This window comes from Rhinolophus ferrumequinum, chromosome 21 (genome assembly GCF_004115265.2).
Source record: "Rhinolophus ferrumequinum isolate MPI-CBG mRhiFer1 chromosome 21, mRhiFer1_v1.p, whole genome shotgun sequence".
In the NCBI taxonomy this organism is placed as follows: Eukaryota; Metazoa; Chordata; class Mammalia; order Chiroptera; family Rhinolophidae; genus Rhinolophus; species Rhinolophus ferrumequinum.
Window position 1 is genome coordinate 36,563,925 of NC_046304.1, and position 27,079 is coordinate 36,591,003.

General features: G+C 55.3%; 2 protein-coding genes across 2 annotated transcripts in view; one reads left to right on the top strand and one right to left on the bottom strand.

Annotated features, from left to right (window-relative positions):
• The window catches only part of MED24 (mediator complex subunit 24), a 30,564-nt gene extending 25,525 nt beyond the window's left edge, over positions 1-5,039 (bottom strand). The window contains exon 1 of the mRNA XM_033090130.1: positions 4,883-5,039. The gene's annotated coding sequence lies outside the window, so the exon portion shown is untranslated. The remainder of the gene's footprint in view (positions 1-4,882) is intronic.
• On the top strand, positions 4,498-27,063 carry THRA (thyroid hormone receptor alpha). The gene is made up of 9 exons (XM_033090135.1): positions 4,498-4,699; positions 14,858-15,208; positions 17,610-17,677; positions 18,251-18,351; positions 20,161-20,308; positions 20,896-21,101; positions 22,096-22,242; positions 22,837-23,095; positions 23,653-27,063. Exons 2-9 carry the CDS (start codon positions 15,156-15,158, stop codon positions 23,901-23,903), a joined length of 1,233 nt encoding a protein of 410 aa, XP_032946026.1. The 5' UTR covers positions 4,498-4,699; positions 14,858-15,155; the 3' UTR covers positions 23,904-27,063.
• The last annotated feature ends 16 nt before the right edge of the window (positions 27,064-27,079 follow it).

The following is a 27,079-nucleotide window of genomic DNA, read 5'->3' on the forward strand; positions in this document are numbered from 1 at the left end:
CCCCCTTTCACTCCACTTCCTTTTGCTGTCTGTTTCTTCTCCCTCAGCGCTGGTAGATGCTGAGCTCCCACCTCTGCTCTCTTATCCCTGAGCCCCAACCTCCTCATCATGTTGGCTGGTCTTGCTGGGAAAGGGGTCTGGCTGGAGAAGAGGGGCAGATGGAAGCCAGGCAGGTAGTGACATGGCAACACTGAAAAGTTTCTAGCAGAAAAGGCTAGAATAGGCTTGGGGTGGAGTAAGAGGCTGTGAGGAACAGGGTTTTTGGTACTCAAGGGGTTGGAGACATTCCTTATCTAGGCTAGAAAGAAGTATAAGGACAAGTGGTAAGAGTCTAGATCCAGAAACACTGAAATACTTGGCAAACATATAAGGCACAGAGGGAAACTGAGTCAGTCTCCTCCCCTAATGGAATATTTTCTTTTGGAAGCTTGCCTGGGTCCCCCCACTGTGGGGAGTTAATTGGCAGCAGATGGATGGGGAAAGAGAGTCATTCCCACGCACTCATACAACAGCTGGCTCCAAAGCAGTTCCCTCGCCCCACCAGTCCCTACATCAAAATCCCTGCTTTCTATCTATCTGGGGGAGGGAGGGAGGATGGGGGAGAGACCTACATGGTGGCCCCAACTCAGGAACAGCCCTGCATCCCCTACAGTTTCCTATCTCTGTCTTCCCACTGACCTCACAAGAAGTCAAGAAAAAGACCAGCCAGAACAGTAAAAGGCAGAATTTGAACCATCCTTGGAGTAGTTTTCTAACACCCTGAAGGACACCTTCCCTCTCCATACTCCCAGCGCAGAGAAAAGAGATACTATGATCCTTAGGCCTGGACAGTGGCAGAGAAGGAGGCCAGCCTGCCATTCCTTCGCATTGCCCCTCCCACCAGGTCCTGAGAGCCACTCTATACTCTTGGCCTCCATACCAGCCTGGCCCACGTGTCCTTTAACTGGATGGGGAGGGCTGCGGTATGGTAAGACCCAAACTCTACGGTAAAGAAGATAGTCCCTTACCTCCTCCCTCCTCTCTCCTCTTGGCAAAGGCTGGATGAGCAGGTTCTGTGTGGGAGTGAAACCAGAAGCTGGGAACTTTAGGGGATCCAATACCTGGCACATATTAAATGCTCAAAAAAAAAAAAAGTGTCAAATGAATGAATAAAAGCAGGAGAAATCCTGAAAGACGTCATGGAGAAGGTGTCAACTTTTCCCACTTCTTGCCTCAGCTACCAAAAGCCAGGCTCAGCCTGGCCTGAGTCCCTTACCTGGCTCCCTTTTTTGTGACCCATAACCAGGGTATCTGATAGGATAAAGATGATTGATGAGAGGGCATTAAAGTGTCTACTTTACTTTTAGCAGTGCAACTATTTGCTAATTCCCCAGGCTGTCTCTCATCTCTGCCAGCCACTTGATCCCTAGCTCCCATAAACTGTCCCCTCTTTCTTTCCTTTATTTCCACCATCTTTTCTTGATTGAGAGATCACTAAGGGGGAAGAAACACCTGGGTTTTAAATTCTCTTAGCTGGCGGTACCTTAGTTTCCTCTGCTGTCTTCCCAGAACTCCCCAATAAGTGGGGCTGTGTCTGCAGAGTCAAGGGGTCTCTGCTGGACAGCTTATCACTTGCTGCCACCATCCAGGAGGTCAAAATGAGTTCAGGGAGTGGAATTGTTGAGGCCCAGGCCACAGAGCTAGTGCCCAGACAGGCTGGTTGAGGGCCTATCCCTTGTTTCCCCAAACTGCCTGGGGCTTCTTGGCAAGAGAGGAGCATGCTGTGTGGGGTCTTGGCTTCAAGGCTTTTGGGGGAAGTTCTTCAGAAAGATATCTAGATCCCTGGTTTCTAGGGGTGGGGCCCTCGAGAAATCTTGGGGTGCTTCCTAGCAACAGTCTGGGAGGGAGAAAAGGAAGAAGGAAGAGAGGGAGGGGCCTGGGCATAGCTGCTCTGATGGGAGCCCAGAGAACAGGCTGTTCCTGCTGCCTCCATGGCAACGAAAATATAAGAGGGAGGGGGCTGCCAAGCATATCCCCTTGGAGGGTCTCTATCCATCCTCACTTGTGCCCCACCTTCCTGTTCTCCCAATAGACAGCCCTGAAGCAGAGGTGGGGGGATGGGAGGAGACAGCCCAGGTGAGGATTTCATGGTAAGGAAAGAAGAGGAGCTGGAGATGAAATGACTCTGAGAAGAGCTAGAAACTTCAAGAATTGGGGCGTAGGTAGGGGTGGAAAGGGCCATGAAACACAGGGACAGGGGCTATAAGCCCGGACCTGGGCTGGGACCTGGCATCTGGCCAAATGTCTACTTTAGAGGCAGTGTGCCCTTCACTTTGCCCTTGCCCAGGTCTGTTAGCAGCCCTTATTGGGAGCCAAGGACAGGGAGAGAGGTAAGGAGAAGATAGGAATGGTGAACACTTGTCTTTGAGTTCAAGGTGCCCCACTGTGCCTTTGGGGTAAAAAAAAAAAAAAAAGGTAGATCAGGAGGTATTTCATTTTCTATGGCTCTGGGTCTAGGATTTCAAAAAGTCTCCTTCACCCAGTATCTTTAAGGCCTTTCGTCATAGAGAGATGTGGTAGGGGAAGCCAGAATGGAGGGGAGACAAAACCATAGTACTGTCATCTTCCCTCGGGACTCAGTCACCCTGCCCTAATTAGATGACAGCTAGACCTCTCCATTGCCTCCTGGTTCTGCCTGATTGATGCAGAGCATAAATGTATCCCATGCTTTGGGATTCTCTCCCCCGACTCCTTGGGCTGCCCAATCTCAAGAGACTATTTCCACACAGGGTAGAGCGTGCACCCTGAACGCTGCACACCACAGCTTTGCTCCCCAGGGTTTCAGCGAAACCCGATCACCCAGGAGGTGGTATCAAGGGCAGATAGCTACCCTCAATGCACCTCACACTGCACGCTGCAGCCTTCTGCCCCACGCTGCAGCTGTTGCATGTCCACTGTGAGCCCAGGCCGAACCCACAGGTTCACTGACTGCATGCTGACTCTGCATACTGCAGCCTCCATTCCCTACTGCAGCTGCCACAACTCCACACTGCAGGCTCCCTTCACCCATGGCATACCCCTCATCACCAGCACTCCACTCTGCAGCCCCAGGCTTTCATCCCAGCGATGCTTCTCATCCCCATGATTCCAGCGGGTCCCAAGAGATGCTCCATCCCCTCCCCATGCACGGTAGACCCCAATGCCCCCTGTAAGCGAAGTGGCTGCAACAGAGATGAGGATGCAGGTGGCTGAGACTGAGATGAACCAGGGCAGCCCAACTCAGATAGGCTGTTGGTCAGAAGCCCCACACTTAGCAAGTGATTTTTGTAGAACAGCTCCCCCTTCACATACACACACACACACACACACACACACACACACACACACACACTCCAACAGCAGACTGTGGAAACAGGGCCCAGCCCTGAAAGCCGTGGGAAGGCTGTGGCCCCCGCTGGTAAAACTGGGCTAATGACAGCAGGGGAACCGGCGGGGCCAGAGGGGGTGCTGGGGTAATTAGAGCTCTGCCTGGCGCTCGGAGATCCCGAGATGAAAGGGGCTCTGGCGTCACTGGGATGGTTTTATGTCCATGAGTGCAGGTGTGTGTGTGTGCAATGGGGTGGGTGGGAGCTGGATGGTAGGGGAAGGGCATCCATTTTTATGCAGGCTGCCTTCCTTAAATTGGCCCTGATACCATTTGGATTTTGGTGGGGGTAAACATGGAAGGAAATACCACCTCTGTGAAGCTGAGAGTTGATGGGGTAGAGCAAGTCTTGCCCCCTCCCCAGCCGAGCAAGAGGACCAGATTGTTGAGGAAATGGCTGATGACAGTGAATAAAAAGAGCCTATATTGAAATAGGGTGACATTTGAAAGGGGAGGCAGTGGATCAGGTAATGATGTTAGAAATGAGAGGGGAAGGAAGCGAGTAAATGGCGAGTAATGGCGAGTAAAACTCCAAAAGAATTTAAAACATAGATGATTGAAGTTAAAAGGACCTCAGGGGTCACCTGCCGAACCCTGGTATTTTAAGGTTGAGGAAGCTCTGCCCCCGACAGCAGGGGTGATTTGCTCAAGGTCACACAGTGAGTTACTGGCAGAGAAGAGACCCGAACTCAGAAACAAACTCGAAACCTCCAAGGGTTTGGTATTTAGACTTTCGCCCTACTTATAAGGTGCAGGCGTCTCGTCAATACTCCCTTCTCCATCCCCATGGTGCAAACACCAAAACCTTCCATTCTTCCAGCAACTGAAGACTATTTTTTAAATGACATCTTTTTCAAAATATGTCACCCAGTATCACTCCTGCCGGAGACGCCTGGAGTGGGGAGGGCGAGTCCGAGCTGGGCGGGTGTAGAGGCGGCCGAGGGGCGGCCGGGCGGCTGGCTGGCCGGGGTCCCGGGGCGCGGCGGGGGGCGGGGGGCGCGGGTCGGCGGCGGCAAGGCGGCCTGCAGGGAGCAGCCGCGAGCCGGCCGGGCGCGCCGAGCAAGAGCCCCAGCCGGAGCGGGGCGGGGGAGGGAGGAGCCAAGAGCGGCCGCCGCCTCTGCCGGAGGAGCCGCGGGGCCGCCACACTCGCCCCCCGCCCCCCCGCGCTCACTCGCACTCACACCCGGGCGCAGGAGGCGGGCGGCCCGGGCCCCACCGGCCCCCCATGGACGCCCCCGGCACGGGGCGCTGAGACCCCGCGTCGCTCTCCAGCCCTGTCCAGCGCGCCACGCCGAGGTAAGGGGGAGGGAGCGAGGGGGGTATTAATATGCAAATACCTCACGATTGATTATGCAAAGCCACAGGGCTCTCTGGCCAGCTCCCGGCGGGCTGGGGGCGTCCGGGGGGGACCCGCCGCCAACCTTAGCCTGCCCCCGACGCCCCTGAGACCCTGTCACAACCCGGGAGCTTGCAACTTACGCCCTGAGGAAGGGAGGTGTTGCTAGGAGGTCGGTGGGCCCCAGGGTTCGCCGGCGGAGATGGCGTCCAGGCCTCCCCCTCGAGGGCCCGCCCGGCCTCTGTCCGGCCCGTCTGCTGCGCATTCCCGGGCCCGGCCCCGCTGCCGGCCGCCGAGCGCCCCCGCCCGCCGCGCCGCGCCGCGGTTTGTTTACGGTGCGCGGGAGGCCTGCCCCTCAGCCCCCACCCCTAGCCTTCCAGGCCGAGGCCGAGTGGCCTTTGCAAAGCTGCCTCCAGCTGCGGAGGGCAGTACGTGTGGCGTGGGGAGTGGGCTTGCAAGGGTCCCGGGAGAGGGAAGCCCCCCCCTCCACCCGCCTCCCCAGTTGAGCATGGCTCTCTGGTTGCAACACTCCTAATTGCAAAAAACGCGGCTGGGGGTGGGGTGGAGGTGTGTGTGTGTGTATGTGTGTGTGTTGGGGGGGAGTGTATTTGAGGGTCCCCAGATGATTAGAGTTGCAAGCTAGGGTGGTTGGGGAAGAGAGGGAGGAAGGGACCTGTGTTGTGTGTACCCCCCCTTTTCCCCTCCCCTTGCAACGTGTCTCCTCTGGTGCCCCTTCTCTGTCTGGGGCCCTCCCTTGTCCCGTGTGAAAGAAAGGCCTGGGGAGGGGGGCAGTGATAGGGGCAATGGAGAGAGCCACTGTTTCCAGGGGTGGAGGTCGAAGGAGGGCAGCCAGTGGGATGGTAGCCCACCCCTCAATGATGGCTCTGGCCCCAGGAGGGGGAAGGGATGAAGGGGACTGTTGTCCAAGATGAGAAGGGAAGCAAATGTGACATGCAGACACCAAGATATGCCCACATAGACAGCCACATGCACACCCAGGGACACCCAGGCGTACTCAAGGACAGGAGCTACTGGACACACCCACATGGGAACAAGGGAAGTGGCAGGCTGCTGCTGCACTGGGGAGCTCAGAGGGATGGGACACACCCACGGGAGACCGACCCATGCACATACCTACGCACAGGGTCACACGGAGACGCTGTCACACACAGGGGCAAGGAGGAGTCGCTGTCACCCACACAGAAAAAGTCACTATCGCATGCATACATGAACACAGAGCAATTGCACACCGCCGCACATTACAAAAGACCCTGTCACTCACAGGCACACACGTGCTTGCATGAGCCCAGTCACACAGGCATCAACGCCTGCCGTGACAGTCGCTGTTACTCAGTCAAATGCAAACGTAGTTACACATCAACACATGTATACACAACTTAGCAACAAGTATTTTCCTGGACTTCTACTGTGGATCTCTGAGGTTCTGTATACAACAAAACCCCTGCTCCCAAGGAAATTAAATTTGTGTGAAAAGACTTTCCTGCGTAATGGTGCAAGGCATGCATTTGTGATAATGTTCTCCGTTGCTTGTTATCCCACCCTACTAGATAGTGAGCTTGAGACCTGGCAGAATCACTCCAAGAGTGCTGGATCCCACCCAGAGCCTAGCACAGGAAGTGCTCTGTAAATACTTGTTAATGGATTGACTGTGGGAACTCCGGACACAGGTGCACTGATTTGCACACAGTCCCAGGGACTCAGGTGCAGAAGGTGTTCACAAGGCGCAGGTCCACAGTCACAGGTCCAGGTCGACAGTGGTGTCCAGACAACTCCAGACGCACACCCCTAGATGCACACATAGTCATGGACTTTTTCCCTTAAGTTTCCTTCTGTCTTCTTCCTCCAGGCTCAGCTTTTTTTTTTTTTTTTTAAGGGACAGAGAAACTAGAGCAAAGAGTAGGGGCAGGGGGGTTCCAGAGGGCCGAATCACAGGCCTGAAGCAGTGTCCAGTGACTTCCAGCAGCTGGGATTATCCTGGCTGCTGAGGGAGTGGGTGCTGCAGTCCTTATCCCCACCCTAAAAACAAATGGTGGGGCAGATCTAGCTGCCCCTGCTGGAGTCATTTGTCTGAGCCTTTTCTGGGGGCCTTTCACTCACCCCCAGCTGAGTTCCTGCCTCTCACCCTGAGTCTGGCTCCTTTTCCCACCTCTGCCCTCCTGTCTAAACTTGGAAGCTTTCCTTAGGAGGCCGTATGCTGGTGAGTGTCTGGGTGAGTGATGTGTATTTTTGACTTGGAATTTCTCTCTAACGCTGTCTCTCTGTTGCTCTGTCTTGCTGTGTCTGATTCCCTCTCCTTGTTTCTCTGCCAGACTATAACTCTCACCCTGTCGCTACCCCTGTCTACCCCTGTTCTTGTCTGTTTCTGCCACAACCTCCTTTCTGAGCTGGGAACTGGCAGTGATGTTCTTCATAGTTTTCCGGTTGTTAATACTCAAACCCCGCCCCCCAGTCCCCGCCTGCCCTGTCTCTGGGGTCATCGAGAGGTTGGGGTGGGGGGCGGGGGGCTCAGCTGGCTGTTCAGGACATCCTGCACTTCCTCAGTGCTGCAGCTGCAGGCCAGCAAGTTTTGGGGGCTGGGAAAGGGGGGAAGGGAAAGGGGTCACCAACTGCCCATGCTGACCTCTCAGGCTGGCAGGCTCTGCCAGGAGACACCAGACCAGTGGAAGCTGGATGTGCAGGCCACATCCAACTAGCTCCTAACCAAGCCAGTGAGGAGCTCCCTTCCACACTCACCCACTGGAAGAGAATCACCCCCATGGGCAGTGGCGGGAGTTGGCAGGACCCACAGTGGCCTTTCTCCACACCCCTGGCAGCTGAGACCTACCTCAGAGATGCCCAACAGCTGTGTCCTCTTTGCCCAGCCTCAGAGCCTGCTTCTGAGGGTACAGCTGCCCAGACTATGTGCAGAGCTGAGTGAGGCCCTCTCCTACGAGTGCAGGCTTCAGCCCAGGGCGGCAGAATGAGCAAATCTTCCAGAGAGGGAATCTGAGCAGGGGACACCAAGCATTTCTGGCCATGCTCTCCTCTGGCTATGGCCTGTTTGGGTCAGGAGGCATTGATAGTGATTCTACCATAGAGAATCCATGGGCTGCTACAGAAGGGGAAACTGAAGTTTAGTCACAGGGAACACATAGCTGGATGAAAGACCAAAGTATCATTCCTCTAATAGGTAATGTCCTGTAGTGCATGGTGCATAATAAGCACTTATGCTTACAGTGAGGAAGCTTGTGGGCTAGGGTCCCCTGCATTTCTTGGAGAAGGTTGGTGGAGAATTGGATCTCCTAGACATCACAGGAACAGAAATGAGATGGCAGGTGGGTAGGCATAGTGGGTCCCTAATCTCTACTCACACTTCACATCACCATTTTCTCCCTGACAAGTTTTTGTAACCTGGAGGCCCTCTGACCCTCGCCTTTTAGCTTCTTAAAAAGAGCCTTGGCATCTCAGCCTGGGACACACCTCCCCTCCCAGTTAGGGGCACAGGCATGAATGTTTGGGCATCGTTGCATCTCTGTTGGGACAAGTCTGAGCACTGGGAGTGGGGGAGCAAAATAACAAGGAAAGCATAACCCTTCTTGAGTGTAGAGTACAGCACCCTTCGTCTCTCCTGGGGACCCACCATTTCCAGCTACCTACCATCAACCAATCAACCAAGACCCAGCCCTGGCTGACAGATACTAGATTCTCCACCCATGCATGGAGGGGGCATTAGTGTGAACGGTGGAGGCACGGAGTAAGGACCGATGTGGTGGTGTGTGGTGCCTTGAGATCCAGGGTCTCTGGGTTGCCTCTTTCCTTCTGTGAGTCTGGTGATGACTCCTCTCTCCCCCAAATCCCTTTTTTTTAATTCAGCAACTCTTCTTCAAGGTGCAGCAAGGACAATGGGGGGATGCCCTGTAGTGGGCCACTGGGAGCCAATCTCAACTCTAGTTCTCGTGGCAGCAAAGGTGCTTGGGGGACTTTTGTGCATCTTGGGCAGGGAGGCAAACCTGACCATGGTAGAGAGCACTGGCCGGGAGTTGGAGGCTGGGTGTTTGCCATCCACCAGTTGCTGACTTTGAACCTGAGTTTTCATCATCCAGAGACAGTGATGCCTACCTCACTCAGGAATGGTACATAGCATACCATGGGATGACACCTGTGTTCCATCTGTGTTGCATCCTAGCATGATAAGCAACGCCTGTGGATTCTCCTGCCCTCCCAGGGTCTGGCACACTCTAGGATGGGGATATATACATGCCACCTGGAACCAGAGATACTTCTCAGTCTTTCATGGAGGTGTCTGGGGCTGGTGTGTGTGTGTGTGGGGGGGGGGGAGCATATAATTGTCAGGCATATGGTGTCGCCCGCCCTCCTCCCTGGCAGGGGTGCCAAAGGGGACCTCCCTTTTGTATACCTGTTGTGTGAGGTGCTCAGGAGGGAGAAGTCAGAAGTTCTCTGGGTAGACAAGGGCAGCAAGATGGAACTTATTGGTGCTCAGGAAATGCTATCATTGCCCCCCTACCTTGGGGATGAGCATTCAGTCTAGGGACCAGGGGCTGGGATTGCAGATTAGGGCCAAAGGTACAGCCACACACCCCAGCAGTGGCAAAGAGCAGCGTGACGAGACCAAGCCCCAGGGCACCTCCTCTTCATCCTCTTTTCCTCTTGTGAGGAAGAGATGAGCTCTTGGCTGGCAGAGCCTAGCTGCCTGTTTTCATTTTCTCTTTTACCCAGGCGCGTGGGCGGAGGAAGGGGAACGGGGACCGAGGCTTTGGTGGCTATCTGCGTTTTTTACACATCAGTGAGTGGGAGTGTTGTGCGCGCATCCCTGTGTGCGTGTTTTGTACATGTGTGAGCTGGGGAGGGCTCTGAATCTCTGTGGAACGGTACCCGAAGCCTGCCGCTCTGCGCATGCGCGGTGAATGTGTGTGTCTGCACGTGTCCGTGTGTGTGCCGGAGACTCAGCTGCATTCACTTGCGCGCGTGCGCGTGCGCGCGAGCGTGCGGACACACAAACACACACACACACACACACACTTTTTAATCTCTCTTTCCCCATTCCTTCCCTCCTTTTCCTCTCCCTCTCCCCCCTTCCCCTACCCCCTTCTCTGTTTCTCTCCCTCTCTCTCCCTCTCCCTCCCTCTCCCTCCCTCTCCCTCCCTCTCCCTCCCTCTCCCTCCCTCTCCCTCTCTCTCCCTCTCTCTCCCTCTCTCTCTCTTTCTCTCTCTCTCCCAGTTCTGCTTGGGTGGGTGGGGGCTAGCTTCCACCTCCCTGGGTGCCTAGGAGAACATCCCTGCCTTTCCTTTCCCTCCTGGGCAATACTCCCCAGGGCTTGGGAACAACTCCTCTCTGTGGCCTCCTTCTTCCTCCTTGGAAGAGGGGAGTGGGAAAGGGAGGACCCCAAGCCCTGTGCCCATGATACCATCTGCAGTGAGGGCCTTGGGCCCCGTGACATTCATGCCTCTAGCCTCCAGCTGCCCCAGCGCCCAGCTCCAATTACCCCTGACTGCTGGGGGGAGGGTGGGGAGAATGTGCCATGCCCAGCTTGGGGGTGCTCCTAGCTCTGCCTTCTTGGCTGCTTGGATCTCCCACCTCCATTCTTGAAGGGCATTGGGGCAGGGGACATGAAGTTCTGTGGGTTGGCAGGGAAGGGGCCCGGCATAGGGGATGGAGGTGACCTCTAGACCTGGGCACCCACCTTGATGCCTGACTGGAGCTGGCCTGGGGTGAGAGCAGGGAGAGCAGAGCAGCAGGTGGGTGAGGTTATGTTGGGGGGAGCACAGTCTTTGATGTTAACACTGGGCATCTGGCCCAAGTCAAGGCTGCTGTTTATGTCCTTCTGTTTCTGACCTACAGGGGGAATTTCCTGTTCTATTCTTTTGGGGGAGAGGATTCTTTGTTGATCCAATCTCCCCCTTATGTCACATCCCCCACCCCCATCTCCCATTCTGTAGCCTCCAGGGTCTCACAGTGGCTAGTTCAGACTTAAGGATCACTGCCCTTAAGCTCCAGAATCCCATCTCATGTGTGCCCAGTGAGAGCCCACCAAGGAGTGCTGCCTCCTTGCCCTCCTTCCTTCCCTCCCTGCCTCCTTCCCTCCCTCCTTCCTCCTTGCCATCTTTGCCAAGCTGGTGCCTGTGTCTGTGTACTCCTCTGCCATCTCACACCTGCCAAGTAGTACCTTCCTTTCCGCCTTCACTCCTCTCTTTCCTGGCAGTAGGATAACACTGAGTTGGGTGGGGCAGGCCTGGTCAGTCCATACCCAGGAATAGAACAGGGGGGATCTGGGAAAGGAGAAAGAGGTCCCAACCCCGAGAGGCATCTACCCCTCGGTGTGGGGGCCTGGGTTGCTTCTGCAGCCTCCACCGCCACCAGACTCCCCGGGGCTGTTGGTGCTTGTGGCTGCCCATGGGAGCCCACGCTGGCACAGGCGGCAGTGTCTGCACACAGATGCCTGTGTTTGCCTGTGCATGCCCTTGTATATGTTTGGGCTACAGTGGCCACCTGGGCCTTTTAGCATCACCCTTTTTGGCTCCCATGGTGTGGAGTCAGTGCATCAACGCCAGATCAGTGGGAGTTTGGGGGGGTATCTCCCCCCACCCTAGCAGCAGGCAAAGGGGAAGGGGAGAGGGAGGTGTGAACCTACCCACAGCACTATTAATAGCCCACATGCCAGGCCACCAAGAACCAGCTGTCACCGTGGAAACCATTTCTACTCCCCCCTCCCCCAGCCTCCATGGGGTGGGACTTAGGCAGGGCATAAAGCACCCCCCCACCCATCTTTCTTTGTTACCTTTCTCTCTTTGTCTCCCTCTCCTTCATTTGTCTCTCCTCCCCTGATCTGTCCTCCTCTCTACCTCACCCCTCTCTCCCCATCCCCCACCCCATCTCATTGCTGCCTTTCTTCCTTTCCCTCTATTTCCTAGGCATCCCCGGCTGTACCCCCATCCCTGCCCAGCTCTTTGTTCTTGCCCCTCCTCATCTTTCTTCCCTTCCTTCCCCATCATCCCTTTTACCCCTGTCCTCTTCTTTTTCCCCTTTTCTGGACCCCCTCTATATGAATGTGTCTTTCCTTCTGTGGTGAGCAAGGAGGAGGGCTGGGCTTTCTTTAGAGCATTAAGGACAAAGTTTAAGGGCCCCAGACAGGTGGGGTCAAAGCCAAGAGCAGACACTCAGGAGAGTAGTGTGTATAGAATTGGGGGCTAGATTTTGGGGGCAGAGAGTCCCTTCTGGCAGCCCCAGAAGTCCTTTGGGAAAGTCCCCTGGGTTTGCAGGACTGTGGAGTGGGACAGTCTGGCAGTGGGAACCTGGCATGGTGCCCATGGATGCCGCATTGGGCGCTTGTCTCTGTCCCCCCATTGTAGAAGCACTTAAGCTTAATGAAATGCTTCCCCCTCCATGGGCACCTTGCCCACACTGCTACCCTACTGGTAGCTCTTATCTGACAAAGAGAGAGTGGGTGGCCAGGCCAGCCGACAGGTGGGTCTTTCGGTCCGGCTGTCCAGGCTAGTCTTAGAACCCTATAGCTCCACACGCTCTGCTTCCTTGGGGCAGAGCCTTGCCTCTGCAGGGGATGTGCCAGGAAGGAACTGGGGGAATGGAGCTGGACTCGAGGAGGAGGGGAGCACCCTTCAGGGTGGGCACCCTCGCCCCAGCCCCGTTCCCTGCCAACCTTTCTCTGCCCACAGCTAACACTGGCTCACATGGTATGTGCCTCCCCACATCCTGGGCCCTCTGCTTGCTCTGTGTCATCTCAGAGCTCCAGGTATGTCCCTAGAGAGATGACAAGGAGTCTCTAGGGGTAACAGCTTCTTGCTCAGTGCCAGGTGAGGGTGCCATAAGCAATGAGGGCAGCACCTTGTGCCTCTGCCCACTGCCAGGGGCTCAGTGTAGCTTGGGCTGCACTGACAGGCACCAGGGCACCAGTCAGCTCGGCTCAGAGGTGGAGCAGACAGAGAGCTTTCCCCTCCCTGCCGCGGGCACGTGCAAGCCCTTGGCAGTGCCCAGACACATTTGGAGTTAAGGCTGGGCTGGAGAGGGGGAAGGGAAAATAAACATGGTGGCTTAGGTTGGCACTGCCCCAGGTGTGCCCTGTAGCAACTGGCAGTAGCAGGGGTGAGAGAAAAGGGGGCCCTCCAGAGCTATGGCCCGGGGCAGGCGCTGCCCACGGCATGTGGCTGCTGCCGGTGTTCCCTGGCCGGCCTAGCCCACAACTGCTAATACCCATTCTCACGTACCCTGGCCCTCTTCGCTTGCCCCCAGGGCCTTCTCCCCAGGGCTGCCCCTCTCTCAGCATGCCCACTCCTGTGCCTGCCTCCTCCCTTCCCTGGGGGCGCTTGGGCCTCCGGCTGGCGAGTGGATTTTTCCAGCCTCTGTAAACAAGTGGTGGCAGCATGCCAGGTGGGTAGGAGACAGGCAGGGGCAGCACCGCAGCCAGGGTGTGCCAAGCACCGAGGCACAGCCTGGTTGGGGGTGGGGGGGAAATGGAGACACCCAGAGAGAGAGAGAGAGAGAGACATTCATATGCCTACAGACAGACCCAAGGAAGCCACATCGGGCACAGATAGAAGTGGAAACGGGTGACAGAAAATAGCCCTCTATTGTCCAGCCCAATACCCACGACTGCCCTGGCCCCCTACCCCTCACTGCTCTGGCTTAGGGCAGCAGGCCCCAGTGCCCAATCCCAGGGCATCCCCACCCACTCCTCCTCCTCCCCCCACCTCCACCCCTTAGAGCTGGCTACGCCATTATAAATTTATAACAGGAATTTCTCCACAAGCCAAGAAAAACTTGACCTACTTTCTTGACGGCTCTCTGGGCTAAGGCTCCCTGCTCGCAACCCGCCACCCCCCCCAGTCTCCTGTCCAGCCCCCATTGCCCAGTCCTGGTCTGTGGGGGTACCAGAAACAGAATAGGCCACCCTTCTGTCCTCGTGCCACGTTCCCCACACTGGGGGCTTGCCTGAGTACAGAGGCCCTGTCCCACTGCCCTGCCCTGCCCTGCCCAATGGCCTGACTTATCTCACCGTTCCCCTCCCACCCTGGCTCCTTATCAGTTCCTGGAGGTGGGGTGGGGGGCCCAGGGGTGAGGTCTCTGGTGCAGCAGCCACGTGATGAAAGTTGTGAGTACGGAACTGCACCCTTTGTCCCCCTCGCACATGCCCACACCTGCCTATGTGTGCAGACAGTAAGCCTCAGCTCTGGAGCCTGTGGTCAGACGTACAGTGTGGAGGGAAAGGTGGGCCCAGGTTGGCACTGCCTTGAACCCCAGGTAGCAGAACAAGGCTAGCAGTCAAGCCAAGCTTGAAGGTTTTAATCCCTGAGCCACCTGCTTACTGGCTGTGTGAACTTGAGTGAATGACCAAGCTTTCTGACACTCAGTTTCTCATCTGTAAAGTTCTGCTGCCCACTTCAGAGGGCACATATCTATTTAGTCAGCGTGTGTTAGGTTCCTTTCCCCCTTCCCCTTGCCATCCTGGTGGGTGGTAGCTTAGCTAAACCAACTGGGATATCTGGTCCTCAGACTGGGAAGTGTGATTTGGGACCTTCTACGGACAGCTCTGGAGTCCTTGGGAGACCAGGGTTGGAGAATCGTAACTTGGCCAGCAACAGGGGAGGTTGGCTCCCCATGATTTTCAGTGTGTCTCTCTAGTAAGGTACTCAGATGGGTATTCATGATCCCTGCCCCTCAGGCCCACACCCCACACCCTTCCTTCATGGGTACCCCCCATGCCTGGGCTGAAAACAGCTTGTTTCTAGTCCCCTCTTGCCCTATATCATGATGAGTTGTACAAACACTTGGCTAGATCGGTGGTAACAATAGCTCACATGTAATCGACGCTTGTTACGGGCCAGGCACTTACCTGAATGTCAGGATTAACACATGGTACGTGCATGAGCTCATTCCTTCCCTCCATCCCTTTCCATGGCTCTCCAATCCTGCCTGCTATACCTGCTCATCTGAGGGGTCATCCTGGTCCTCTCCCTGTGCCTGCCCTCCATGCCCACTACCATCTTGTGAACCCCAGGAGCCCAAAATGTTGCCCCCAAAGGACTCCTGTCTATCTACCCCCACCATGGCGCCGCCTTATCCCTGCCTTTCTCCTCTCTCTACAGGGACTTCTGGACAGGACAAGACTCTGAAGCTACTCCCCAAGCCCAGGACCCCTCCCCTCACAGACCCAGCTTTCCCCCCAGTCCTACCACCTGCCACTCCCTGGCCCCTCTCACCGCCTGTCCCCCTTGGGGCATAGGGCATGGTGTGAAAGGCCAAGTGCTGAGGCGGGCACCATGGGTGCTGTGCCCTAGGCCTGGGTGGCGGGGGGTGGGTGGCCTGTGGGCGTGCAGGGGGGGCCAGTGTGCCCACCCTAGTCTCTTGGCGTGCTGGAGGGCATCCTGGATGGAATTGAAGTGAATGGAACAGAAGCCAAGCAAGGTGGAGTGTGGGTCAGACCCAGAGGAGAACAGGTAATAGATCCAGTAACTAGGTCGTGCCAACTCCTAGGCAGCAGGCATGATCACCTGGCTGGGCAAAAGAGAGCTGAGCTTGGGCCTTTAGGGGAATGGGCGCAAGGCCAGCAAGCCTGCTACCTACCTTTGCCCAGGAGATGAGGTCATATTCACATGTGGCAGGGGATTAGGTACCTGGACGGAGAGATGCCCGTTTTGGAGTGAGGAGGTGATATAGAGCAGAGAAGTTACATGCAGCAGGCATGTGGCCCCTCCCTTGACAGTAGTGGGCAGTCTCAAATGCCCCCTATGTCCCCTCAGCCACCCTCACCTGAGCATTTGGCATCCAACAGCCTTGCCATTTGCTTCCTCTCCCTGCCAGCCTCTTCACGTCTGATCACTAGTGTGAGGTCCACAGGCCATGGTGCATGTGACATGACAGTTAATGGCACATGCACCAGTAACTGTCGGTCACAGCCCGCTTTTATATTTGGAAACTTTTGGGAGCCCCACAAGCTCTTCCTTGTTCATAAGCAAGGGCAGGCACTGCCATGGAGCTCCTCCCAGGAAGTGGAAGTGAATGCCAGCTGTGAAGGTTTTACTCACACACGTGGAGGAGGCCTCAGCCCTGCACACATTGCTGGCGATGGACTACCTGTGATGTGCATTGCCCTTGAGGAGCCCAGAGGGTCTCTGCCTCTCCCGTCAACTCCAAGTGGCACAGAGCTCTGGTGTGGTGCCCCTGGAGCTGGGGACAGCCTGTGCATATGGCCAGGAATAGGGTGGGTAGAGGAGGGGGTGCTCTGGGGAGCAGAGTGGCTCTTGCCTAGGAGACCAGATCTTGAGCCAGAGGGCCAAAGGCCTGGCCAGGCAAAGCCCTGGGGCCCGAGACAGGGTCCCTGGAGGGGTGGAGGAAGTGGATGGGGCTGGCAGTTGGGTAGGGCACTGGGGGTTTTCCCCTCAAACCTCACCCCACGGGGGGCTCTGAAAAAGAATATCTGACGTGTCACTGCGTCACCCTCACTGGTAGCCTCTGTACCTCCCTGCCCAGATTTCCGTGGGTCTGGGAGAGTCTGCTCCTAACCGGAGAAAGGCGGGAATCCTGGTTCCTGGTCCCCCAGAGCTGCAGCCCCTCCCCTCCCCCATGTCCCTGCGCCTCCTTGTGGCTGTCCCTGGGATTGCACCTAGAAGCTGTAAATCTTGTAATTGGTGAAGACCGCCAGCACAACTGGGGCTAGGTGGCCCGGAGTTCCCCCACACCCTCCCCTCCTGGAGGTGGGAGGGAGATCTGACCTTCCAACGGTTGTAGAAATCAGACAGGGGTAGTCCCCAGGGGGTGTGGAACACAGAGCTGTCTTTGACTGTGACCCTGGCCAAGGTCACTGTGTCAGTGTGTTGGGAGCTGCATCAGGCTCCAGTGGGAGGGGCCGTGCAACATGCAGGGTGTGGGAAGTTATACAATCTGTGCATGCATGTAGAAAGCTTATGTAACCTGTGTGTGCTGAGGTTATGTAACACGTATGTGGAGAGCTTGACAACATATATGTACAGTGGCTGAAGGTTGCTAATACCTTGCATGGAGGGGCTCAGGGTCCTTGTTTTGATTCCAGTGCAGTGTCACCAGGCACAAGTGGGGCCTCGGTTTGCTGCTCTGTTAAATGGATGCCATGGACAGGGTGATGCTGGAAGTCCCTTCCTGTTTTCATATTCTTGGTTCTAGATTTTAGTTGCTAGGCACTATACAAGGTCCTGTTCACATGATTTCAGTCACTGTGGTTATTTAGCATGTGTGTATGACTTGGAAATCAAGGAACATGTTTACTGAGGGGAGGGGCGTGGTATTATTAGGTGCCTGTCCAGAGCGTTGTGTAACACATGGGTATATTCTAGAGATCATATAACACATTTGAGAATAACCTAAAAGTTACATAGATATGTAGATCCTGGTGCTTATTTACCATGCTTGGGTTCATATTGAAGACTGCGTAGTTATTCATATGCAGTGGTCTTGTGTTGCATATATATGTGTGTGTTTTAAAGGTTATATAGCTTTAAGCATGTCCCGAAGATTCTTTCTGCATGAGTCATGAGTCATGAACTGAAGGCTTAAATATGTGGATATCTTGTGGATTATGGGTATTTAAGGTTCTATAATTCGTGTGTGTGTGTGTGTGTGTGTGTGTGGTGTGTGTTAGGGCCCTAGAACATGCTTGTGTTGCAGCCAAGCCCCTTATCTCTCTTCTTGAAGCTACTAGATAGCTGGACCCTTCTCAGTTTTGTCAGCTGACCTGGGGGTGGGAGGTAGAATGAGGACACAAGACACAGGGAGTTGGGCCTGGGGGCTTATATAAGCCTATTGGATGAGAAGGGGGCTGCCCAAAGACTGCTCTGTGATTCTGCCCACTTTGCCCCCATCCAGTGCCAGGTCACCAGATGGAAAGCGAAAAAGAAAGAACGGCCAATGTTCCCTGAAAACCAGCATGTCAGGTGAGCCTGGCTGCATGTGCCCTTCTTCCCTGCCCTCAAGCCCACGAAACCAGGCCAGGGCTCTTCTGGAGCCTGGGCATGTACCAGCAGCTCCTGTGTCCTGTGGGGAGAGCCTCTGAGAGGGCTTGGGATGGGTTCGTCTGGAGCTGAGATGGGTGATGTGGGCATGCCTCAAGGCCTTGAAGATGGATTAGGTCAGGAAGAGCCTCTTCCCTTCTCTGATGACACTCTTGCCTGAGACCCCCACCCTCACCCTGGAGTCAGGGCCTGTGCTAAACGGCTGCGGGGCTGTGTTCCCCTGAGATGAGCTACTGATATTTGCTTCTCCTTCTCCTGCATCCTCAGATGCAGCAAGAGGAAAGCCTGAATGGGCAGGCAGAAGAACTCTGGGATTCTCCATATTCGTAGGGAAGGGGATGGACAAGATAACCTCTAAGGGGTCTCTAGGATTCTACCCTTCAGGGAGGCTGGGCTAGCGCATGGGTCAGGAAGGAAAAGTTGGGGGATGGAGAAAATGTAGGAGCCTCTCTTCTGGGGGCCCAAGCCATGCCTGCCTCCCTTCCTCCCTCCCAGGGTATATCCCTAGTTACCTGGACAAAGACGAGCAGTGTGTCGTGTGTGGGGACAAGGCAACCGGTTATCACTACCGCTGCATCACTTGTGAGGGCTGCAAGGTATGGACCAGCCAGCTCCTGCCCCTCCCCCACCGCCGGCATTCCCGTCTCACCCCCTGTAAGACCCTCAGTACCTGGCACAACAGATGGCTCTATAGACATGTAACCGAAAGCCCACCTGTTACATCAGCATCATTTTTCTTATTCATTAATTCATTTGTTCATTCATAATCCCTACCCTGCTCCTCATAGGTAAGAAGCCTAATCTCTCTGAGCCGCAGTTTCTTCATCTATAAAAATGGGGATAATATGCTACATAGAGTTGTTGGGAGAATTAAAGGAGATCATTCACACAGAGTAATTAAAACAATGGCAGGCACATAAGAAGTACTCAGTAAACGCCAGCTATCATCCATCCATTCAGCACGTGAAGGGTGTTGCATGTGCCCTGCCCACAAGCTGGCCTACCAGAGAGAGACAGACATCAGTGGAAACCAACATCGGTGTTTTTCAAATGTGGTTCATGGGCTACCTGCAGTACTAGTTCAATGCATAATTCCCAGGCCTCAAGCAGAACCTTTGTGGGGGAGCCCAGGAATCTGCCTTGGAACAAGCTCCCCAGTTGCTTCTCCTGAATCTGAAAGGGTTGAGAACCGATGCTGGTGGGGCACAGTGGGGCCCAGAGGAGAAGAGGATCATGGGCAGAGTCTCCCTGGGCAGAAGGGACAAGGTCATATACTTGGGGGGCTATTGGACTTCAACTTTGGACGTTATCAACCTGCATGGTTTTTTCCAGGATCATGACCTCCTGAAAATGTAAAACCTTCCAAGAAACAGAAATATTTAAAGATATGTTAAGGCTTCAGGTTTTGCTCTGTCTGGGTGTCAACCAAACCAAGACCACCAGGGATTTAGAGTCCTATAGCAGTTTCCCTGGATGTAATACAAACAATGTAACATAGACCAAGGAGCCTCACCCTCAGAGACATCTGAGTCCCAGAGGAGCATCTCAAAAGGACAGAGATGCCTGACCCCTAACGAGTCTGATTGTATAGGTCTAGTGTGAGGCCCAGGCATCTGTCTTTTTGGTAAGCGTTTTGGTGATTTTAATACACCCTAGAGTCTGAGAGCTCAGATCTTGGTGTCCCGTACCTCAGGACCAGTTCTGACTCTGCTGTCCATTTAGCCATTTGGGCAATTTAAGCAACCGAGGTGACTTAGGGCAAATCACGTCTGTCCAAGCTTCAGTTTTCTAGTCAGCGGAATGGAGACGGTATCTTCTACCTCATAGGGTTAACATGAGTGTTAAATGTGATGATGCATCAAAGAAAGGCTTCCAAGTGCCTGGCACGTAGTGTCTGTTCAACATGATATATAGAATTGAAAATTTTCTTTTAAAGCTGCTAGAATTCATACCCACTGCCATATTTAGACTTTTTGACACCCCACCCCAATTTCATGAACTCCAGCACATGGGCAACAGGCAGCATCTATGAGAAGGTTTGGGGGTCAGTGTTGTTTTTAGTCATTTAGCAAGATGGAAAATCAGGGATGAATTGGACTTCCAACGCTACTATTCCTTCAGGCTTCACAGCACCTCATACCATCCCAGGCCCAGATATCCCCACTGCAGTCATCCTCACCTCCAACACCATCCCTACCAAGTCCCCCCACCCCTTAGCAGCCTGAGGAGCTGAGGACGTGTGTTTCTAAGGTCCCAAGTCCTGGCAAAGTCCAGTGATCCTGGGCTTGCTGTGTCAGGAGTCGGCCAGGTTCCCTCACTAATCCCCCACCCCTCAGTGACCTGCATGGTTGGTTCAGGAAGGGGAGCTCATGACCACAACAGGCTTCATCTCCCCCCAACCCCAGGGCTTTTTTCGCCGCACAATCCAGAAGAACCTCCATCCCACCTACTCCTGCAAATATGACAGCTGCTGTGTCATCGACAAGATTACCCGCAACCAGTGCCAGCTGTGCCGCTTTAAGAAGTGCATTGCCGTGGGCATGGCCATGGACTGTAAGGGGATCGTGGGGGGAGTCGGGCCAGGTGACTGTGGTGGGGGGGTAAGTTCAGATAATGGCAGCTCCCTTCCAGGGAACCCTCAGGGCCCACGGGGCACAGTGACAATCCAGGTCAGGCTGATGGAGGAATGAATGTTCAGAATCTTGGTCCCTGCCGCCCTTATCCCTGAGGAAAAGGAAACAGAGGATTCCTCTCTGAGCCCTGCGCACGAGCCCCAGTGCCTTTTACCACTCCAGGCCTTAGAGGGACTTGTTGGGTAGAAGGAAATCCTGAGCACCCCACCCTAGCACAGTGTTCCTGACTATCAGAGAAGACACCCCACTTCTGGGTGGGAGAGGGCTTCTTTCACTGGCTAGGATCGGGTGGCAGGGTCTTCTAATAATTACTATCACCATAGCCCTTTGGCCACAACCTGCCATGCCTCTGAACCACCCCAAAGTGGACTTGATGTCCCAGTGATTTGGAAGTCGCTTAACCTCTCTGGCCCTCAGTTTCCCCAACCTTTACAGTGGGAAGAGTAGTTTCTGAGAGGGTTGTAGAGAATGTCATGCAAAGGGCGTGTGTCTCCCTGTTGTTGACAGTGGTTCTAGATGACTCAAAGCGGGTGGCCAAGCGCAAGCTGATTGAGCAGAACCGGGAGCGGCGACGGAAGGAAGAAATGATCCGATCACTGCAGCAGCGACCAGAGCCCACTCCTGAAGAGTGGGATCTGATCCATGTTGCCACGGAGGCCCATCGCAGCACAAATGCCCAGGGCAGCCATTGGAAGCAGAGGCGGAAATTCCTGGTAAGGAGAGAGGGTTTGGGGGTGAGTGGCAGCCAGGTGCCTCGGAGAGGAGAGCAAGCTCAGGGTCTTGCCTCCACCAGGGAGCCCTCTTAATTTAATCCAAACCAAAGCTGATCCTCTCCACAACTTGGTGGTCTTGGTGACACACCTGTATATGTGTTACTGCTTGCTGTCTGGGTCCTGCCTATTCCATCCAATTGGGAGCTCCGTGAGCACAAGGCCTTGCCTTCCTCGTCGAATTTCTAGTGAACAGGGGCGACCTCTCCTCTTTTTCCTGCCCACAGTGACTGGGAGGAGAGGGTGCGACACAGTCATGTAACAGTATTTTGGGGCACCTACTGGGTGCCAGGCATTGTGTTAGGCCCTGGCAAAACTGAGTGCCAAGTGAACGGTCAGCTTGAGTGTGGATGGTTGCTTGCATATGGTGGGGGAAGGCAGAAAACTTGTCTGGTTCCTAGGGGTGGAACAGTGCGCTATTTGTTAAGAATACAGGCTCAAATACCAAGCAGATGTACGTGTAACGGTCAGTAGTCAGACTGCCTGGGTTTATATCCTGGTTCTACAACTTACTAGTCATGTGACCTTGGGCTTATTAGTCAGCTGCACTATGCCTTAGTTTCCTCATCTGTGAAATGGAGCTAATTATAATATTTTACAGGGTTATGGTAAGGATTAAATGAGATAATACATGTAAAACATATAGCCTAACGCCTGGCCACATATTAAATACTCAATAAATATAGCTTCTATTTTTATGACATTACTTCTACTACCCTTATGGTCATTGTTATTATTAGCAGACGTGGAGCTCTGGCTCTGATCTATTCACTGCCCCAAGGTGAAAGGGATGCCATAGGCCTGGGACATAGCAATCCCAGGTACTGGTGGCCCATCTTCCCCAAACTGCCTTGGAGCTCCCCCTGGTGGGCAGGGAGCCTCAGTGAGAGGTTAGAAGGGGTCTGTAGCCCCTGCTGACCCCCATCTTTCCCTCTAGCCTGATGACATTGGCCAGTCACCCATTGTCTCCATGCCGGACGGAGACAAGGTGGACCTAGAGGCCTTCAGTGAGTTTACCAAGATCATCACCCCGGCCATCACCCGTGTGGTGGACTTTGCCAAAAAACTGCCCATGTTCTCCGAGGTGAGTGACAAATGGGAGGAGAGACATGGTGCCACACTGGAGGGAAACCTGGGGCAGCTTCCCAGGTCACCAAGTCTCAGCACATGCTCATCTGAGTTTCTCTGGGCAAGGAGCAATTCCTTTGGGTTAACAAACAGCGCAGCGCATGTGCTGTCTCCCTCCTCTCTCTCTCTCTGTCTCTCTCTTTGTCTCTCTCCCCTGCCCAACGCCCGCTACCTTACCCTAAGGAACCAGCAAGCGCCCAGTCCCCTGAAGTCTACGTAGCCATCCCAACTCTAAGGCAGCCTGAGAGTTCTCATCTTAAAGAGCACTGACTGGGGACAGGCTGTCATACTAGCTGTGTGACCGTGGCCATGTTGCCTAACTCTCCTGCATCTTGGTTTCCTCATCTGCAGTGGAGATGGAGATAATGAAGGGATAATTGTGAGGTTTTGTGAAATAGGGCCTGTCTGTGGCCCAGTGCAAGTTTAGCTATTTAGAGTACATGTTACTGGCTGAGGCCAATGGTGGCCTCCCAGCTCCCAAGGGACACCCACAGGGGATACTTTTGGAGTGGGGCGTGCTGAGTGTCCCTGTGGCCCTGCCGCTCTGCAGCTGCCTTGTGAAGACCAGATCATCCTCCTGAAGGGGTGCTGCATGGAGATCATGTCCCTGCGGGCGGCTGTCCGCTATGACCCCGAGAGCGACACCCTGACGCTGAGTGGGGAGATGGCTGTCAAGCGGGAGCAGCTCAAGAATGGCGGCCTGGGCGTAGTCTCCGACGCCATCTTTGAATTGGGCAAGTCACTCTCTGCCTTTAACCTGGATGACACAGAAGTGGCTCTACTGCAGGCTGTGCTGCTAATGTCAACAGGTACCTGCTGGGTGGCCAGGAGGGTTATCGGTATCCTCCGTCCTTAATCTTAGTCTCTGCTCGTCAGCTTCTGTGCCCCTCCAAACCCACCACTGTGTCCCACAAGCTTACCTCTGTCATCCAAGCCATCTCCGTCACCCAGGCCCATCCTCTGTCCCCTGTGTCATGCTCTGTCACCCGTCCCCCCTCTGTTCTGTTCCCCAGGCCCATCTCTTGCTTCCCGATCCCTCCTCTGCTCTTTGTCCCATCTTTACTCCATTCTTTGTCTCTGCCCCCATCCCCTCTCTACCCCTATTCCTAATCCACCTCTCTGCCCACCAAACCTCTCCGCCCACAGTCCTGTCCTATCACCAAGCTTCCTCTCTTTGCCCAGGCCCACCTCTCTGTCCCTCTGTCCTCTTTGCTTATCCCTCCGTATCCCCGTCCACATAGTTCCCCTCCCTCACCCCCTCCACATGCCCCCCCCCCACAGTGGATTTTCCTCCCCTCACAGCCCCTCCTCTCTCCCCTCTGTCTCCCTTCACCTGCTCACCCCCAGGCCTCTTTTTTCCCTGCAGACCGCTCAGGCCTGCTGTGTGTGGACAAGATTGAGAAGAGTCAGGAGGCGTACCTGCTGGCGTTCGAGCACTACGTCAACCACCGCAAACACAACATTCCGCACTTCTGGCCCAAGCTGCTGATGAAGGTGACTGACCTCCGCATGATCGGGGCCTGCCACGCCAGCCGCTTCCTCCACATGAAAGTCGAGTGCCCCACCGAACTCTTCCCCCCACTCTTCCTCGAGGTCTTTGAGGATCAGGAAGTCTAAAGCCTCAGGCGGCCAGAGGGTGTGCGGAGCTGGTGGGGAGGAGCCTGGAGAGAAGGGGCAGAGCTGGGGGCTGAGGGAGACCCCCACACCTCTTCTCTCCTTCCTCTCATCCTCGGATAGATTCAGCTCCCACACACACCCCTGCACTAGCCCCTCCCTTCTCAGAACCTCCAGCCCTGGAACAGGGCAAACAAATGAACTTGCTATGAAAAGGACAGTGGGAGGCTCGGGGACCTTGTCCTGCACTTCCCAGGACCCCGTCCTCTAAGAAGATAGGGGAAGGGAGGGAGAACTAAGAGGGGACAAGCCATCTTGACTGTAGGGGAGAGGAATATGGGGTGGGGGAAGATGCCCCCAACTCACCCCCTACACACATACACGGAGAGAGAGAGAGCCCACCCCCCCAGTTCCTTGGCCTAGGTTCCCCCTCCAGGCTAAGGGCCTCTCTGCTTCCCCAGATGCCTGGGTGCAAAGAAGGGCTTGGCTTGGCTCCTCCCTGGAGGTTAAAAATTATAGTCATTCTAACTGCACTTTGGAAACCAGGCAAGGGGAGAAGATAAATGAAGAAAAACTAGATAGAAAAAGAAAAAAAAGAGAGCGCGAGCGATTGATAGAGATGATATTAAATTATTAACTGAAGCTGGCCAGAGGGGAGGACCCCCCCTACCACCCCCATGCACTTTGAGAGCTGCCCCTCTTCCCCCTAAATCAGAGAGAACTGCTCCCCACACCAGGTCCCCAAGGTAGGGCTGCCGATCAGAGCTGTGAGTTAACACAACAGGGTCCTGGCCACCCCCCCCTTGCTCTGCCCGTCCCTCTGTGCCCCTTTGGCACCCCCACCTTCGTACTCCCTCTGCTCTCTGCCACTCGTGCCCGCTGAGTTCCATCTACCTCTCACGCTGGATGCCAGCTGGCCCCTCACCAGCCTGCCCTGCTGCCCGCACAGCTCCCCTTTCAAGTGCCCAGCCCCAGGGGCCTCTCCCTGTCTACCCCCCCACTCCTGCACCTTGGCACCCACACAGGAAAAACTGTGGCTCCAGCTCCCGCCCTCCTCACATCCTGCAGTATTAGCTACAATCCAGATGCTGCTGCACTAGGGGCAAGGGGGCTGTGCGTGAGCTTCTCCCAGAGCCTCCACCCCCTTAGGACTCTGTTTCCCATATGTCTTCTGGGCTCTCTCTGACCTCTGCCCTCCTCCTTCCACACTCCCACTCACTAACCCAGCCTCTGGGTGGGCAGGCCCCAAGGAATGGGGTGCTTTGATCAATGGCACTTAGTTGAAGCCCCAGGGGAAGGGGTGGTTGGTGCTCCTCCTTTTCTCTTTGAAGCTCTTAGGCCAGCCGCCCCTCTTCCCTTGGGACCCTTTTCCCCTCTTCTTTTCTCTAATTCAGGGACTTTGGCTTGAGCCTCCTCCCACCCTTCTGGTGTGGAGTGCTCTGTTGGTCTGCACTTGGGTGAGCTGCCTTCCTCCTCCTCCCTTTGGCTACCATCCATTCTGCAGGGGAGAGGGTCTGCGGAGGTAGCTCTCCCATGGGTGGGGCGAGGGGAGGGTGGGGAGGGACAGAGCAGACCAGAGGGCCCTGGGCTCAGGGCTGCATGTCGGCAGGGATGAATGGGTGGACACAGATGCCCCCGGAAGCCATGGGGAACGGGGCAGGGGCAGGGGAGGGGTGCCAGGGCTTCCTGCGCTTTGCACTATTGGGGCAAACATGTCTTAAGCAGTGGGGAACCTGCCACCCCACCCTAACCCTCAGCCTGCCACAGCCCCCTACCCCCCTATACACACACACACACACACACACACACACACACACACACACACACGAAGGCAATGCTATGCTGCCCATCAGGGCATGTCTTTCCCCCACTGTTCAGGTGTTCTGACAGGTGGGAGGGCCTGGAAGAGCATCCGCTGTCACCTGTGCGTGTGCCTGCCCTGCCCCACTTGGGCTGGTGGGCTGCGCAGGCTGTCTTTGTTCTCCCTCTTTCTCCCTGGGGCACTGATTCCTGTATTCCTCCTGTCCTCTGGGCCAGCCCCTCTTGTACCCTCCTCCTACCCCTGGGGGCCCAGTGGAATTCCTGACCTGTCTGCTGTCTCCCCATCCCTCCGGCCCCAACTCTACCCCTCCAGCCCCATTCTCAGCCATGGTCATGGTGGAGAAAAGGCCTTGAAGAGGCTTGGCCTCTTACAGGCATTTGGGAATCCCCCCAGCCCTCCCCAATCATATGAGCTGTGACCCCCACTCCTCCCTCGACCCCCTCCCCGTCACTCTCAGTGACGTGGGGTGTATGTGTGCGTTTCTCTGCGTGAATGTGTGAGCGAGTACACGTGGTGGGGGAGGAGCTGGGGGGACTCAGGAGTGCCACGAACCTGCTCTAGAGAGGCAGCTGTCCCAGTCCCTGCTTTGGAAGTGGGCGACAGGGCCCTCTCCTGGGGGCCATTGGTGCTAATGAGGGGGATGGCCTTGATGTGGGTGCTGAGCATGCCTCCCCCAGTATTGGCCCGGGGCACTAGGGCAGGCAGGGTGGGGCCGCAGGTGCAGTATTGGTGGGAGGAGTGGCTACTGAGAATCGGATGAGGGGGCCAGGACAGGACAAGGGGGTGCCAGAGCCATGACCACTACCCCGCCCCCACCACCTGCCTCCATCTCAGTATCCCCGTCCCATCACTCATAACACACATACCTCATCCAGCCTCCTCTCTGCTCGGAACTGGGGAGGGTGGGGGTGGAGGAGCCCCCCTACCCCTTCCCCTGGTGGCGGGTCTACAGGGCTGGGAGAGGGCAGGGCGTGTGACAGACACAGTCCATAAGGGGGACAGTAATTCCTGCCCTGGGAACTCCTGGGTTGGGGGAGGGGGACACTTCCCTGGAGGCGCTACTGAATGTATGAGAAGCTGGTGCTGGGGTGGGGGGAGGGGGGTTGTGGCCAGAAACAGGGAAGGAGGTAGGTCCCTTTCCCAGGGAGGGGTGGGGCCAGTAGGGGTGAATTGGGGGGGGCTCCTACTCCTGCCCCACATTGACAATCAGTATGTCTGTTATGTGCGATTTTTCACCCCGTTGTGTTTTTGGGTCAGGATTTTAAAGAAAGATATTTTTATGGTAATTGTTGCTCGTCTATTTTACTATATATTTATGTAATAAATATATGATGAAAATAACCCCCTTGGGCACCCC

What these genes read in the sequence shown, in the direction of transcription:
- THRA (XM_033090135.1), top strand. Translation starts at nt 15,156, where the DNA reads ATGGAACAGAAGCCAAGCAAGGTGGAGTGTGGGTCAGACCCAGAGGAG. An exon ending in CGTGGGCATGGCCATGGACT is followed by an intron (nt 20,309 to 20,895) that starts GTAAGGGGATCG and finishes TGTTGTTGACAG; the next exon opens with TGGTTCTAGATGACTCAAAG. An exon ending in AGCAGAGGCGGAAATTCCTG is followed by an intron (nt 21,102 to 22,095) that starts GTAAGGAGAGAG and finishes CTTTCCCTCTAG; the next exon opens with CCTGATGACATTGGCCAGTC.